General features: G+C 39.6%; 1 protein-coding gene across 5 annotated transcripts in view; it reads right to left on the bottom strand.

Annotated features, from left to right (window-relative positions):
• The window catches only part of WDR33 (WD repeat domain 33), an 87415-nt gene that overhangs the window by 54432 nt on the left and 15617 nt on the right, over positions 1 to 17366 (bottom strand). For 4 of the 5 annotated variants that reach the window (XM_019624528.1, XM_019624530.1, XM_019624532.1 and 1 more), the window contains exons 2-7: positions 11255 to 11481; positions 9972 to 10040; positions 8816 to 8920; positions 5840 to 5935; positions 5515 to 5666; positions 3748 to 3845 (exon numbers count right to left, since the gene is read on the bottom strand). In XM_019624528.1, coding sequence (XP_019480073.1) covers positions 3748 to 3845; positions 5515 to 5666; positions 5840 to 5935; positions 8816 to 8920; positions 9972 to 10040; positions 11255 to 11458 — 724 coding nt within the window. In that variant the 5' untranslated portion in view covers positions 11459 to 11481. The remainder of the gene's footprint in view (positions 1 to 3747; positions 3846 to 5514; positions 5667 to 5839; positions 5936 to 8815; positions 8921 to 9971; positions 10041 to 11254; positions 11482 to 17366) is intronic. The other variant, XM_019624531.1, reaches the window with a different exon arrangement.

The following is a 17366-nucleotide window of genomic DNA, read 5'->3' as shown; positions in this document are numbered from 1 at the left end:
TTGGGACGCCAGAGAGCCCCAGTTCGGATCCCACATATGAGGGCCAGTGACACTGCCCTCTACAGCTAAGATGCTGAACAACAGCTCAACCTGGAGCTGGGCTGCCAGGAGTCGCTGGCGACAGTGTAGGCTGTAGCCCCTGCTGCAGTGGGCTGCCACGGGCTACCATGTGTAGCCAGCAGCCAGCGTGAGCAGCCAGCAGCCACTGTGAGCGGCTGTCCAGAAGTCGGCGACTGATCTGCCTCGCCCGGGAAGAGTGCGATGATGGTGCCAAGTTGGGCCAGTGAAGCAACGTCCTCCACAACTAAACTGAAGAACAAAAGGACAGCAACTTGTCTGTTCCCCTTCCCCCAATTCCCCAATTAAAACAAAAATTAAACAAAAAAATGTGGACCAAACAGTATTTATCTCATAGGGTTATTAGAAAGATTAAAGTACTTAGAACATCTTGATACAAAGTGTAATGTGACAGCTACTGTTGTTAAAATCAGGAAGGTAAAATGAAATTCCAGCAGGCTGAAACTTGCAGACTAGATTCTTTTTAATATTATACTTCTCACTTAAATCAACTTCAGTATTCTTACTTATTCCATTATTTTCAACCCTTCTCATTCACATTTTAGCTAGTCATAAGTGATCTGCTTCTAAGTATACACTGATAAAACTACACTTCTAACACTATCATGACTCTTCTCCCACATTATCCAACATCTTAAATTTGTGAAAATATCTTACCGTCCCTACTAAACTTTAAGCATGAAGATGGGATCATAACTTACAAAAAAAAAAAATTCTACCTATGGTATCATGTATAGCATATGCTAATTAAATAAATTAACTATAATGAGTTTACTTCACTTGACATCAAATGCATAAACATCAGTAATCTAGAGGCTCAGGTTCTCCTGGTACTTAAATGTTACTTCAATCCCAGTACACAAATTGGGTGCTGTGATCATACTAGAAACTAAGGATAAATGTGTGTAAATTACGCCAACTTGTACCTGGGTATATAGGCATATACATGGTTTAAAAATAGTCATATTTGTTCCATATACTCACTGAGAAACTAAGAAAAAGTCATAATTACAAAGCAAGTAAAACATTTTTTAAAGCAAAAAAACGAATGTTAGAACAGAAATCCTACAAGTACATGGAGGTGCATGTTTGAAATTTCCATAATAAAAACTTAAAAGAGGGTCCAGCCAAGTGGCACGTTGGTTAGGAGTTGGCTTGGGACGCCAGCTCTGAGCAGCAGGGCCCCGGATCGGATCCCACAAGGGCCAGTGATGCTACGCCCTCTACTGCTAAGATGGTGAACAACAGCTCAACCTGGAGCTGGGCTGCTGTGAGTCGCCGGCGGCGTAGGCTGCAGTGGGGCTGGCCGGCAGCAGGCGTGAGCTTTCGTGAGCTGCCGTCCAATGGCCGGCGAGCAACTGCCTCACATGGGAAGAGCACAATGATAATACCAACATGGGCCAGTGAAGCGACATCCTCCACAGTTAGACTGAAGAACAAAAGGGCAGCAACTTGCCTGTTCCCCTTCCCCGATTCCCCAACGCTATTCCCCTCCCCAAATTCCCCGATAAAATCTTAAAAAAAAAAAACACTTAAGGAGCCTCTATGTAAACATAAAATTCAACTTTGAATCAACATAGACATGATATTGCTGTATTTTTTAAGTTATAGGAAGGACAGGTAATGGTTTGGCACCCAGTTTATACAAATTCACCTAGACTCAAATATGAAAATATTGGGGCAGCCAGTTAGCTCAGTTGGTTAGAGCGCAGTGCTCATAACACCAAGGTTGGTGGTTCGATCCCCACATGGGCCACTGAGTTGCACTCCAGAACTATGAATGAAACAACTACTCAACTTGGAGCTGATGAACCCTGGAAAAACACACTGTTCTCCCAATTAAAAAAAAAAAAAAGAAAGAAAGAAAGAAAAGAAAATATTTAACTGCTAGTTAATATCTCACATATACTCTAAATTTCAGAGGAAAAGTTCTTAAGCATTATTTAGAAACAGTTTCATTACCCAAACTGAGTAACACTTCACTGGAACTTGAGATTGAAAATGTTATCATACAGCAGTTTTTCTTTATTTTAATCCAAGATGCATAGTGGTTTTCAATCGGACGTCAGTCATTACAGTCCTAGCCCATTGTAAAATTGTTTTTGATAGTTTAGAATTGCTTTTAATAAATAAAATTAGTTTGTTTCCTCTATATTTCTTAGGATTTTCAAAGTCTAGAAAAAGTTGTTTATCTTATTTCTATTTAATAGCAAACACTTCTAATAGTGAAAAAAGATGCAACATTAATTAGTGTAGCATTAGGCTAGGAGCCAAATGATAAGATTCTAGTCCTGGCTCGGAACTTACTTCACATTAAACATGTCAATTAAGCCTTCTAGGTCATGGTACTCACCCGTAACACAACTCAGACTTGATGATTTCAGACTGCATCTAGTTCTTATGTGGTACAATATTATGATCCCCACAGTGAGGACACTCCTTCAATCTGACAGGTACTAGATCCTCAGGCTAGCTATCGCGATACAGTACTATGGATGAACCCACACACAATGTGTAAGACCAGGAGAGTGTAAGCAAATGTGATTTAAAAAAATAATACTGGCTTGAAATATGGGTTAAATATCAAGAGCATTTATTTTCTTGTCTAGAAAGTATCAATACTAAATGCTGCAAATAAAGTTCAGGAAAGTTGTAAGAAGCTTACAATTCAACCAAGAAAACTAACTCTGCTGACTCTTGAACAGAAGGGAAAATCCCGAAACAGTAATTCCTTGACACCCAATGTCTATGGCATCTGTACTTCCACCTGCCATTTTATGTACCAGATGAAGCTGTTAATTGTATGGCATACTGAAATCCAGAGTACAGGGTGGAATGTGCTCTTGGTTAAATCAGTACAGATTCAAATGAAGCACTTGAGAAAAGTGCCTTCCCTAGTTAACACTAGACTAACAAGATTTAGTTAGAAGGATAAATGTTTGTGTTTCAATGTTTGTATTGCATATGTAAAACATAGTTAATTCCATAACTCTAACACCACTGAATTCACATAAATGGTGTTGATATACCATTAGTATTTAAACAGCCCCACTTTGAGTCTAAAACTAAGTTAATCCAAGTGAAAATATGGATTTCTTTTATAAGATGGAGTAATTCATAGATGTTAGTTTATAACTACAAAATCAATAAAAGTAAACAAGGAATCCCTCCAAAATATAGTAACAAATGGGCCATGTAATACAAATGTGATATACTGAAAAACCATCAGCTTTCAGAAACAGCAATACTAAAGAAGTGCAGCTATTAACGCCTCAGTTGATTCACATTGTAAAAAAACTCCAAGAAGAATGTGAACTATCTAAATAAAATTCGTGTCAGTATGTTGGAGAAAGGTATCCTGGGTACAAGCCAGGAAAAGGAATATAGCCCTAAAAGATGCATACAGATAAGCAAGTAACTGGGGGTAAGAGGGTGAAGAAGGGAACAACTGTATTTCATTTATAGCTCAAAGAATTCAAAGATAACATTAGTAGTAAAAATAAAATGAGTGTGAGCCAGAGTTTGGGTTTCCTTAAAGAGCCTGACTAAGATGGTGTGTAAGTAAGAAAATTGAATGGAGATGTAAGCTGGCATTGTGGCACTGTAAAGATTTATCCACAAATGCTTTCCCTATTTAAATATTCCAATCAGTACTGTTAGTACACGTACCTCGGAGAATTCTTTCCTCATGGCAACGAAGAAAGTCCCAGATTCTAACAGTGCCGTCATCAGAGCACGTAGCAAATTTATTATCCGTGGGTGAGAAACTGTTACATGAAGACACACAGCAGGGGAAAGAAGTCAGCATTTAACAGATTATCTGTGCTTCTCAGACAGGGAAAAATAAAAACAGTGTGCTGCGTTATAAATAGAAAAGGGAGGTATCCAACAGTGAAGGTGCCTTAAAAAGAACGTTGTCAGCTAACAATTGCATCTCAACAAAAGAAGAATTCAATAGAGTAGTTGCTTCCTAGCTTTCCATTACCAGTATCAGGGCACTTTACAAGTGTATTATTACTACTAATGTTAGCCATACTCCCCACAGCACAATATCTCCTACTGTACCAACAGAAAACATGGAGCTGATTTAAGTGTACAAACTAAACGAATTGTTTCTGCAATGTTCCTGGAAACAGTCTCATAAATCACATAGAAACACTGCTCAAAAAGTTAGCATCAGCTTCTGCCTCACACGCTTCAAACTGAAAAAATTCGGACAGGCTATTTAAAGACTGGTTGCTAAACATTCCTACAAGGTATGTTTCCCATTTATTTAAAAGGTCTGTGGAAAACCTTCACACCTTCTTCCTGGCAAGCTATCCGATATATGTTACACCTTTTGACAAAAACTTGAACTTAGGGACATTCAGACCTGTGTTTAAAGCCCAAGGACCCGCTGCAAAGGAGAGAGCCACTGTTTTCCTCCCTGTAGTGAGATCATCAAGTTTCTCATCCAACTCTAAGATATCCCTTGAACTTTTAAATCCTGTGACTAAGAAGGGACCAACTAAAAACTCAAAGAATGTATGGGCAAGACACTACAACAAAGTCTTGGCAAAAGCATGTTATCCAACAATTTTTGTTAAGATTCTGAAAGTAGAAATGGTGAGTGCATGGTGTTTCTATAAAGATGCCAACCTCCTACCACACATGGGTGGCACACTGTGAAGAATGCTGCTTAGCTTTATTCTGAGGCTGCAACAATTCTTCAGGCTGGTTTCTGAAACTTTCTTCTTCCAGTTTTAGTATACATATCGCACTGATATGTAAAAACATACAGCTCACTGAAAATATTTTAAATTCCAATTATACATTTGTTATCAACAATGAATCAGAAGAAAGTCCTAGAGTCTTCTTCACAATGGTCTGCTTACAGTTTCAAAGCTTGAAGAACCCATTCATTACTCCATTAATGTGTGCCGTATCCAGGCTTATTTGTGAATTTTTAGACCTACTATACTTTCCTTTGAAGTTGTGGCATAACCAAGCCAACCAGGTCTTCACTTAAGCCTTTTTTTCTTGTATTTGTGTGAACTCTGAAAGTGTTTTCTGTAGGCTTTAGATTTTATTCAGTTGTATAATTAAAGACTGAATTCTTTATTTGGAATGAAATATTCTTGTCTTACACAGTAGGTAATAAAAAGGAATGACGTATACACATTATTAACCATAAATGAAAAGAGAAAACCAGTGCAAAATGTGGCAGACAATACATCGCTAACATATTGTAAAGGCTGATACCAGGACGACACTACTTCAGAAAGGTGCCAGCAAAATGGTGAATGTGTGAAAACAAAGAAAAATACTGTGTTTATAGGATGCAGAAAGTTTCCCAGATTGTGACAGAGCCCATGCATCTCTGCACCCAGAATACACTGAGAGAGTAACTGAACCATGACAATAGGGACTACAGAAAATGGTATATTGTGTATAAACCTGGCCTCTCTAATCGCCTCCTTATGTGCCTGGAACATCTTGACGTTGTTCATGTTCGATTGCCAATATTTCACATATCCTCCGTGATCTGCTGTCAACATCCACATGTCATTATGCGACCAAGTCATGGCCCTGACTGGGCTATCGTGAGCCTGTGAAAACATAAAACATTTGCAAACATTATATGCAGCAATATATGATGGAACGCTTTATAGGAGCATATATTAACTCACAACACTGATTTGTCCAATTGTAAATTTAAAATGCCAACAAAGTTACTTTACAGTACCACAGAAAGATGCTACCAGCTGATGATTATTGTTACCTGTAATATTGTTTCAAAATTGAAAGTGAGTCCATTCCACAAGGTGAACTCTCCACTAGAAGCTCCAGTAACCAACCGTCTTCCTTCTGGAGTCCACTGGGAAAGAAAAGAAGATAGGTTATACAAGGCCATAAATCCTCAATCCTAAGTAATTTGTAAATACTTACAAAGTCTTTATTTACAAAACATCCAATGATCGACATTTAGCTGATACCGACTTTCACTTAAATGTAGCTCAGATTTATAAACAAGTGCTATGTCAGAAAAAAACTTCGTGGGCCAGCCGAGTGGCGCGTTGGTTAAGAGCTGGCTTGGGACGCCAGCTCCGAGCAGCAGGGCCCTGGTTCGGATCCCACATGAGGGCCAGTGACACTGCCCTCTACAGCTAAGATAGTGAACAACAGCTCGACCTGGAGCTGGGCTGCAGTGAGTCACCGGCTGGACAGGCGTTGGCTGCAGCCCCTGCCGCAGCGGGCTGCCATAAGCTACTGTGTGTGGCCGGCAGCCAGTGTGAGTGGCCAGCAGCTGGTGTGAGCTGCCATGAGCCTCCGTGAACAGCCGTCCAATGGCCGGCGAGCGACTGCCACACCCGGGAAGAGCGCAATACTACCAACACTGGCCAGTGAAGCTATGTCCTCCACAACTAGACTGAAGAACAAAAGGGCAGCAACTTGTCTGTTCCCCTTTCCCCGATTCCCCAGCGCTGTTCCCCTCCCCCAATTCCCCAACAAAATATTTTAAAAAGAAAAGAACTTCGTTAACACAATGAAGGGAAAGCTCTAATACTTTAGCTCACTGACATCAAGAGTTATCAAACTTTAGGGCCGGCCGAGTGGCGCGATGGTTAAGAACTCGCTTGGGATGCCAGAGGGCCCCGGTTCGGATCCCACATATGAGGGCCAGTGACACTGCCCTCTACAGCTAAGATGCTGAACAACAGCTCAACCTGGAGCTGGGCTGCCGTGAGTCGCCGGCAACGGCGTGGGCTGCAGTCCCTGTGGCAGTGGATTGCCATGGGCTACCGTGTGTGGCCAGCAGCCAGCGTGAGCGGCCAGCAGCCGCAGTGAGCGGCCGTCCAGAAGCCGGCGACTGATCTGCCTCGCCAGAGAAGAGCACAATGATGATACCAACATGGGCCAGTGAAGCAACATCCTCCACAACTAGATTGAAGAACAAAACGACAGCAACTTGTCTGTTCCCCTTTCCCCAATTCCCCAGCACTGTTCCCATCCCCCCAATTCCCCAATTAAAAAAAAAAAAAGAGTTATCAAACTTTAACTGAAAACTAAATGTACTAAAAAAAGTTTTTAAGCTCTCCTCTATTCAGTTATCAAGCAGTAAACAACTCTTATGCTGATCTACTCTCAAAAAAGATGTGATACAATAGATTCATGACTAACACTATACCAACATTTTAATGTCACAATCTTCATACTGAGAGGAATCTGTAACATGTTTATTAACTCAAAACACAATGTCTTTTTTTCTTATGTTTTATTTTCAAGTTTCTTTTCCCTTAGGAGATGGTAAATACACAAGATGTTACTACAAGAATCCTGTTTTCCAAAATAAAAACTGTGACACGAGTTGAAAAATACAAGTGTGCTTATAGGAACAGCAGGATGAGATACACAAAATGAAGACTATTTGGTAAACTACACAGATATGGGTAACAATCTGGCTTTTTATTGCTTACCTGTAGATTATGATTTTAATTATTATGAATAAAATCCTTTCTGTTATCTGCTATGGATCCCAACCCAGTAACTACTACAGGCAGCCAAACTGTAGACAGGACCCAGTTTTTATGTCTTAATACCTTTTGATTTGGACTATGCCTCTACTATGTGCACATTTCTCCTCAGATCTTTTAGCTTGATCTCCAAATGAGAAATTTACTCATCTAACAAGAAAACAGGATACAGAATGCTCAGATTTTATTCACTTCAAAAAAGGTTTTCTGTGTTATGCTAACAGGATACTGAAATTAGCTGCACATCATACCCCTTTTACCAAATTCCCTGGCAAACAAAATTATCCTATATACTGGTTGTCTCTACTAACACAAACGCCACTGAAATAAGTGTTTCTTGACTGATGTTTCTACTGCTTTAGGCCTCGGAAGCGAATGGGAGGCCTCAGACTGACCACACCATTTCTAAGGAGCGCAAATCAGCATCTTGTCCTGCTCCTCTCAGTTCCCAGTGCTGTCTATCACACTTCCCTCATCAGAGGACTGACTTGCTCTGCTCATTTGCCACAGCGTTTGCTATAACTCTCTTTTCTCTGTCCCTGTTTTTTCAATTCTTGTTTGCTCAACTTTGACTATTAACTATCCAATGTTTCTAGACTTGATATTGTGCATTGTCACTTAGCAAATCATGAAGAAAATTATTATACTATTATCTATGGGAATATTAACTGGGCGCCTGGGAGACAGAGATGGCAGACTTTTTATTGCAAACCCCTTCAAATTTTAATATTTTGAACCATATCAATGTACTCTTTATTTTAAAATTACATTTGGACAATTTCAGTGAAAATGTTTTACACTGATTACCTACTATGTACCTTCATGGAGCTGACAATTATGGTCTTCAGCTCTTCTCAGGTATTTTCCTTCCTAGTGACACCTAAGAGCTTTCATTTACCTTGAGATGTTGCTTTCTAAACAGCAACAAAAGCATTCCTTTTCAAGAGCAAGTCTAAGACCTGCTGCAATATATATCCATGGCCAGCTCAGAAGGAATTCTATGGAAATTGCAACATGAAGAAAACAATCCAAAAGTAATATCTTACTAAATGTGGCTACAGTAGATAAATAATTGGGTGTTCCAAAATAAAATTATTAGGAATACACTAATTTTTATCCCAGATATACACTTAAAATAATGTTTAATTTTCTTTGTCCTGTTAAATATATTTACAGATTAACTCAGGATTAATTTTTCCAAAAATATCCAACAGAATACTTACCCTAACAACAAATACTGGACACTTTACTTTATTTGTTGATGTTCGAACAAATTTTGTTGTTACTGCATTCATAGGATTATTCAACATCCCTATAGGTGGGACGAGCTATAAAAAAAAAAATGGGTTTTAAGAGCTTCTGATTGTGCATAGGGCATAAATCTGGGACATGGCAAAGTTATTATTTCAACATTGAAAGACAATTCAGGGGCTGGCCGAGTGGCTCAGTTGGTTAAGAGTTAGCTTAAAAGCACAAGCTCTGAGCAACAGGGCCACCAGTTCGATTTCCACATAGGCCAGTGATGCTGCACCCTCTACAGCTAAGATTGTGAACAACAGCTCGACCTGAAACTGGGCTGCTGTGAGTGGCCGGCAACGGCGTAGGCTGCAGTGGGCTGCATTGGGCTGCCGTGAGTGGCCAGCAGCCAGCATAAATGAGCGGTCAGCAGCTGGCAAGAGGTGCCATGAGCTGCCGTGAGCTGCCACGAGCTGCCACGAGCGGCTGGCAACTAGGAAGAGCACAATGATGTTCACCAACATGGGCTAGTGAAGCAGGGTCCTCCACAACTAGACTGAAGAACTAAAGGACAACAACTTGGCTGTTCCCCTTCCCCAATTTCCCAATAAAATCTTTAAAAAAAGAAAGAAAGAAAAAAAGAAAGACAAATTCAGGACTATACAGGACTTTCAAAGAAACTGTAATAACCAGATTATAATTAGTCTATATTAACTAAACAAAGAAAACTGAGATACAGGAAAGCTAAATGCCCATTACTACTAAACAATAAAATCAAATACCAGATTTCCCCAATTACTTCTCAAAGTCAAAATAATTAGGCATGTTCACAAAAAGCCAAATTTAAAGTTAACTTTCCTGTTACACAGACTTTGAGGGCAGTGCAATATTTTGCTGGACACTGCTGCTTTAAGCCATAAATCAAAAGTTCACCCACTGTTAGATTAAAAGGAAAAATTTGAGTTGGGATTAAAAAAAATAACCCATGGTTTACATAGGTATGTTACAGTATCCTTTTAGGAATGTTTTAACTATAAAGATGTCAAGAGAAAAGTCCATGTTTGAATTTGAGATCACATATGTTAGGTTCAAATGTCCAAACAAAGAGGTGTGATGAAGCTAGATGACACATCTCATACTTACATCATTGTAATAACCTGCATCAGGCTGAATGGCCCGCATATCTCTCTGGTCTCTTTGCCATATTCTATTCTGTTAAAAATAAATAAATTAATTAATTGATATATGATCTATTTGCATTCAATATGAAACTGAAGTAAATATTAACAAAATGTAAGCTGTTATTAAATGGGGAAAAAACAGAATTAAAACTTTTTCATTAGGTCCTAAAACATGTAATAGGCTGGCATCATATCCTACTGACGACAATTAGAATTTCCCTCCTTTCCTTACACACATTACCCCCAACCAATCACTCAAGGTGCTGCTAACTCCAACACATTCTCACACCTTAATAAAGGAAAAAGGGTAAGGGGTAGAGAGACATTCTGAATTCCTTCAAAATCCTCAGCACAAAACAATTCCTCATATCTTGCCCTTGTTTGTCTTAATTCCTCTCAAACTTTCCTAGTTTAGTTTTCCAACTAAATACATGGAAAAGCCTAAATCTGTCTTTACCTCTGAATGAATTTTTTTCTCCTATGTGCTCGCAACATACTAATTATGCCCAATATACAAATAGGTCTCTAACAATAGGTCTCAGGTAATGAAAAGCAGACAAATGTTCTCCATGGGAGGCCAGAGCAGACCAAAACCCAATTAAAGCAATAGGAGTTAGTGATGAAAAGTTCCAGAGGCTAATTCCTAAGACAACCAAATAAAGAACTCAAAAGGGAGCAATGTCAAGCTGACAGAGATGTAGGCAACCCCTCTCTCCCTTTATTTGCCATCTGGGAGTTGCTTTCACCTATAGGACTGGACAGACTGTGGTAGGTGCTATACCCTCAAGCAAGTAGAACCCATCTCCCTAACTCTAAGAGCTACCTACCTACCACCAGGGGCCTGGAGAGCCCATGTTCCTAGTGCCAGTGTTTCAGACACGCAAAGGTGCTCTTCTGAAAGGACATTCTCATGGAAATAGTCCTATGTTGGGAGTCTTTTTAACATTTCATATACACTATGGGTTTAACAAGTATTTTAAGGCTGGCCTAGGGATTATAGTGCCCTCTTCTGAGATTTGTTGTGAACCTTCAGAACAAAGCTTATTTTTAAACTGGAGTCTACCTTTAATAATTTTTGTGAAGATGATTCATGCAAAGATTTTTTTTAAAGTAGTGGTGATTAGCCTCATTTGAAATCCCACTAATTCAAGAAGCACAGGTATACTTATTACCCTGCATTTAAAAAACTTTCTCCTTTTGAAAAAACCAAAGTTTGGTCCCCTGAAGCACATGAACTGAACTTACCTCCAAATACTTAATTACAGATGGATTATAGTCTATAGTTTTTCGGTTTACTGCTTTTCTCATTCGTTTTCCATCAAAGGTAAGCTGTTGCATTGCTTGCTGCTGTGCAAAATCAGGTCGCTTATAAAACAGCTGTCGAGGTGCCTGGTGTTGGAACCTTGGCATATGGAAAAAACGAGGAGGAGAGCCAATTTCCGTGGCCATGGTGATGTTTTCTTTCTAAGACACTAGGGTAGGGAAAAAGTACTTTCACTACAAATATCAGCAATGAAAACATTTTCAAATGAACATTTTTACCCTTGTCTTCCTTTTTCTTTTCTTTTTTTATTTTTAAAGATTTTATTGGGGAGCTGGGGAAGGGGAACAGTGTTGGGGAATTGGGGAACGGGAACAGCCAAGTTGTTGTCCTTCAATCTTAGTTGTAGAAGGCACAGCTAGCTCAGCTCCAAGTCCAGTCGCCATCCAGCCGCCCGACTACAGCTTGCAGCCACTCAGCTCAAGGTGCCATGTTCAATCTTAGCTGCAGGTAGGCATAGCCACCATCCCATGCAGGAGTCGAACTAGAAACCTTGTTGTTAGGAGCATGTGCTGTCACTAGCTTCAGCAGCAGCTCAGCTCAGGAGCAGCTCAGTGGCCCATGTGGGAATCGAACCGGCGACCCTGTTGCTCAGACCCTGTTGAGCTACTTGGCCTGCCCTCTTCCTTTTTCTAATATGCATCATTTCTAGCTTTTAGTCAACTTATTTACAAAATGAATTATTACATTTAATGGCAGAGACCAGTCACACATTTGAAAAAGGCCAATTCATAGGATAAGTGCTAATAAGCACTAGTTATAAAATTCAGCCTGGTGGAAGGAAAAACCACACTCTGTAACAGCTTAAGGTGAATGGGTTTTGAATGGGTTTTTGTCTTGTGCATTTGGGAGTGGGAGCGATGGGGAGAGAGCGGAATCACTGAGGTAGAATCACTGAGAACTGTTCGCATTTTTAAAATGAAGCTTTCATTAGATGTTTGATAGTAAAACTATCATTTTATGTTCATCCTAAGACGCTCATTTTATACAAAAGTTACTATAAAACTTTTAAAACTGACTTATGTCTTTTAAAATTTCCTAAGAATAGTGTAGAAAGAGGAGTAAACTATCCTGTCATATGAATGCTAAAAGTACACGGATCTAATTTCAGGCTCCATTTCTCAGTGTGTGTATTTACATATTTATACAGGCAACATTAAGTTAACATCTGAACAGAAAAACTGTTAAGAGCTTATAGTTTTTCAACTTTAAAACTCTCCCATTAAAGTTACATTCCAATAATACACATATGCATGATTTAAAAACACATTTTAAGCATATTTTAAAAATCAAACCATGAAAAACACATAAAGTATGTTAGCAATAGATCATCTATAATCATTCTCTGCATGGGATGAGAGATACTTCAATAGAACGTGATTGTTAATTTCTTGGTCTTATTTTCCTATGTAAAAGTATTCTATAAATGAATTACAACAGTGAGCACCCATGGTTTTAGAAGGTTGGTCATTTGTAATTTTTAGAGTTAAACCTCTTGTTATATCAGGTAGTTTTTTAGGTAATATGGATTATTCACTTCTGGATTTCACATACAGAGAATTAAGAAAATAAGTCTACAATCATAGTGCTTTCTCACTAACACAATGTAATTAATGAGTAGCATCAAAACACTGACTATTTGGACAGTGTTTGCATTAACATGTCTAATAAATTCCACCTCTGTGTATTAAAAAAAAGAATGTTATTTAGAAGTATTTCCACAACTGTTTTTGTTTTAAAAGCAGGAAAGACTGTACTCTCCATTATTTTTCTATGTTCTTAATATATGCCTTTCCTTATTCAAGACATTCTTTAATTTAAGGACCTGAAAAAAATTTATGATTTCCTTTGGAAGATTCTTAGTACACATCATTCATCTTTGTGACTTCAGCCTCTCCTGAAGCCACTGAATAACAGTAATGGGGAGGATGAGGAGTTGTGGAAGGACAGAGGGACAAGTCCTGACTCCCACAACATCAAAAATAAAGTGTAATAAAATATGCATTTAATACCTATTATTTCCACTACTCTGAAGCAATCCCAGGTCTCAGACAAATGTTCATTTGCAATAAGATGAGAAACATTCTCTCTCTTAAGGCTGTGTGTGAATTAAATTAGAATGTACAAAATGCACTAAGCATTTGACTCAATAAAAAAAGTTGGTGAAGGGCCAGCCGAGTGGCTCAGCTGGTTAAGAGCTCGCTTGGGAGCACCAGCTCTGAGCAGCAGGGCTGCAGTTTGGATCCCACACTGAGAGCCAGTGATGCTCACCCTCTACAGCTAAGATGCTTAACAACAGCTCAACCTGGAGCTGGGCTGCTGTGAGTCCCGGCGACGGCATAGGCTGCAGTGGGGCTGCAATGGGCTGCCGTGAGATACGTGAATGGCTGGCAGCCGGTGTGAGCTGCCGGGAGCCACTGTGAGCGGCTGACCAATGACTGGCGACCAATTGCCTCAACCGGGAAGAGCACAATGATCATACCAACATGGGCCAGTGAAGCGACGTCCTCCACAACCAGACCGAAGAACAAAACAGCAATTTGTCTACCTATCTGTTCCCCTTCCTCGATTCCCCAACGCTGTTCCCCTCCCCCCAATTCCCCAATAAAATCTTAAAAAAAAAAAAAAAAGTTGGTGAAGGAATCTGTTTACTCAGCTATCCCATCGAATGCAACTAAGTTTCAGCATCCAGATTTCAACTAGTGGCTTCCCATTCAATTATCAAGGCCAGTAATTCTAAAAGGATGTATGAAAAGTGTATTTTTAAATTATTTTTTCACTTTACAATCATCAAATATCTAATTTTTTTATTCTAATAAGAATATCCCAATAGTCTAGTTTCTAATATTAACATCAAATGAGAATAAAGATTTTTACACATAACAAAGTAGGCTTAAAAATTATTCAGCCAAAAAAGGAATGAAGTACTGATACATGCTACAACATGGATGAATCTCAAAACATCATGTAAGTGAAAGAAGCCAGACACAAGAGATCACATATTACATGATTCCATTTATATGAAAAATCTAGAACAGGCAAATCCAAAGACAGAAAGCAGATTAGTGGTTGCCAGGGCAGGGGGAAGGGAGGAAAGGGGAATGAGGTTTCCTTTGGGAGTGGTGAAAATGTTTGAAAACTAGAGAGAGGTGGTAGCTGCCAAACAATGTGAATATACTAAGTAACACTGAATTGGACACTTTAAGGTGGTTAAAACAGTGGATTTTGCTATGTGACTTTTACCTCAGTTAAATAATTTAGTACATTGGAAAAAACTTTGATGGAGGGTAGATGAAACAGTAACTGAAACGTGATGGTGCTGAAGTTGGGCGCTGGATTCATGGAAACAAAGTGCTACCCAAAAGCCAAATCAAGGATCTACTGTACAAATATGAGAAAAATGGCTGAAGTCAAATGCAAAATAATCAGTATGTTGTTGCTAACACTCTTGAATAATTCATATGTTCAAGGGAGAAAATCATACTCCCTCATTTTAAACTTTAGAGCATGGGAAAAAATATCTTCCCATGGAAAATTCGCTGAGTAAAACTTGTTCTGAAAAAGTCCTTTAACTTTTCCTTGAATGGTGAAGTGCTAATTGTCTTCCAGATATAAAGGTAGATCATGAAAATAAAAACAAAAAATACAATTATATTCTAAATCAAGACCCAGCCCTAAAATAAAAACAAAACTCCTCACAATAGAGGGACCAGTCTTCACACATGCCTTACACACTTCAGCTTCACTTTCTGCAAACTGTTATTATCCTCCCCAAGTCAAAACAGAGCCTCATAGTGGCTGTTATGGGCAAAATCGTGTCCCCCCACAAGCTCATGTTGTAGTCCTACCTAATCTCTCAGAATGGGACTGTATTTAGAGATAGGGCCCTAATCCATATGACTGGCATACTTATAAAAGGAGACTGGACACAGACACACACAGAAGGAAAAGCCATGGGGAAACAGGGCAAGACAGCCATCTGCAAGCCAAGGAAAGAGGCCTCAGAAGGAGCCAACCTGCTCACACCTATCTGGGACTCCAACACTGCGAGAATAAACGTCTGCTGTTTAAGGTTCCCAGTGTGTGGTACTTTGCTGTGGTGGCCCTAGCTAACTATAATAGTGGAAGAGTCACAGCAAACACCTGGACCTCCTGACTCTCCTTCACATGGGATGCCAAAAGATTTCAGCAATAATGATACAACAGCTTTCTCTGACTGAAGACAGCAGAACGCTCAACACATGAGGCTGAAAAATCAGTGACCCAGATAGACCCATCCATCACTCAAGTCACTAAAACTATCCTTCAGGCTTCACTCAGGACTATACTTCAAGGAACTATACAGAACCAAATGCGGAAAAAGAAATTTTTCTAAGAGCTTTATCCTTCAAAAAATAATCACTGATTTCTACTCACTGCAGTATTCACTTGAACACCACAATTCAAACTAGACATCAGGCTTGTCCCAAAGCATATTCATCTCATCTCTGGTGTGGAGAGTGAGCGAGGGAGACACAGGGGTTGGAGAAGGAGGGGGAAAGAGAGAGAAACTGAGGTAGACAGAGAACAAGTAATCTGCCTGTGGTTATGAAATACATACTAACACTAGAACCAAATCACTAAGGAAAAAACTCCACCTGAAACATTGAATCCATCATGTCTTTCATGTACACACAAGCCTTTGATTTTTCAAGCAGTAGGCACAACTTTATCCAGTGCCCACCCTGCATCAGTTACAGCATACTGTCCTGATTCACTGCTTCTCACTCCTAATTTCAGCCTTTGTGGTATCTGGTCCCCATCTCTATTTTTGGCAAATACAAAGACTTCTGGGTTCATATATCTGCAGCATATCCTTAGCCTTCAAGCTTTCAACTACTCCCCCAAGTAAGGCAAGCCACTCAACTCTGCACTTGTTTTCTCAACCTGGATAATAAGAGTAATGTAGATAACTTCCAAGATCCTTTTTCGTAAAGATATTATTTTGCATGAAATATATTATTCCTTTAGCCAATGTAGTGACTGGTCTGTTTAACAAAATGAAAATACCCAGACTCAGTTCTCCCATGTTTGTGTGCGCAAGTCCATACCAGCACTATAATTCTTCTTCTTGTCTCAACTATTATAAAATAATTACTTTTGGGGCCGCATGAGTGGCTCAGTTGGTTAAGAGCGCAAGCTCTGAGCAACAGGGTCATCGGTTCGATTCCCACATGCACCAATGAGCTGAACCAGAGCTGAGATGCTGCTGACCTGCCAATAGGTGGCAGAATAGCTCAGCTGGTGAGAGCATGTGCTCCTAACAAGGATGCCAGGTTCAACTCATGCATGGGATGGTGGGCTACGACCCCTCCCCTTCCCGGCCCCCCCGCCCCCGCAACTAAGATTGAACACAGCATCTTGAGCTAAGCAGCCATGAGCTGCCGACGGGTGGCTGGATGGCGACTGGACTTGGAGCTGAGCTAGCTGCGCCCTCCACGATTAAGACTGAAGGACAACTTGGCTGTTCCCCTTTCCCAATTCCCCAATAAAATCACTAAAATTAAATAAATAAATAAATAAAATAATTACTTGTACAATCTCAGTCATGTGGTATTACCAAAATTATATCTGAAGATCGAGAAGTTGATAGAAAAAAATCGTAAATGCTTTTCTTAAAGTCATTACAAATTTTACATTGTAGAACTGTGCTATTAAACAATAACTCATTTTACTGAACCTAAACCTCTAATTAACATAATAAAAACTGTACAAGTACTAACACCACCTCAAAAGTTGGAGTAAAAAAATGAATAAATAGTAGAATGAACAGGAAGGGAGTCATAAGAGACGTGAGACTTAAATTGGAAATTATAAAGATTTATTAATATAGAATAATCAGGTACGACGAAAATCACTACTTAGAAGCTGTGAATACACACACTTAAGAGTTGTTGAGAGCTGGCCGAGTGGCGCGTTGGTTAAGAACTGGCTTGGGATGCCAGAGGGCCCCAGTTCGGATCCCACATATGAGGGCCAGTGACACTGCCCTCCACA

Source organism: Hipposideros armiger, unplaced genomic scaffold (genome assembly GCF_001890085.2).
Source record: "Hipposideros armiger isolate ML-2016 unplaced genomic scaffold, ASM189008v1 scaffold_592, whole genome shotgun sequence".
Classification (NCBI taxonomy): domain Eukaryota; kingdom Metazoa; phylum Chordata; class Mammalia; order Chiroptera; family Hipposideridae; genus Hipposideros; species Hipposideros armiger.
Note: the sequence above shows the minus strand (reverse complement) of the source record. Positions and strands in the feature narration are given on the sequence as shown.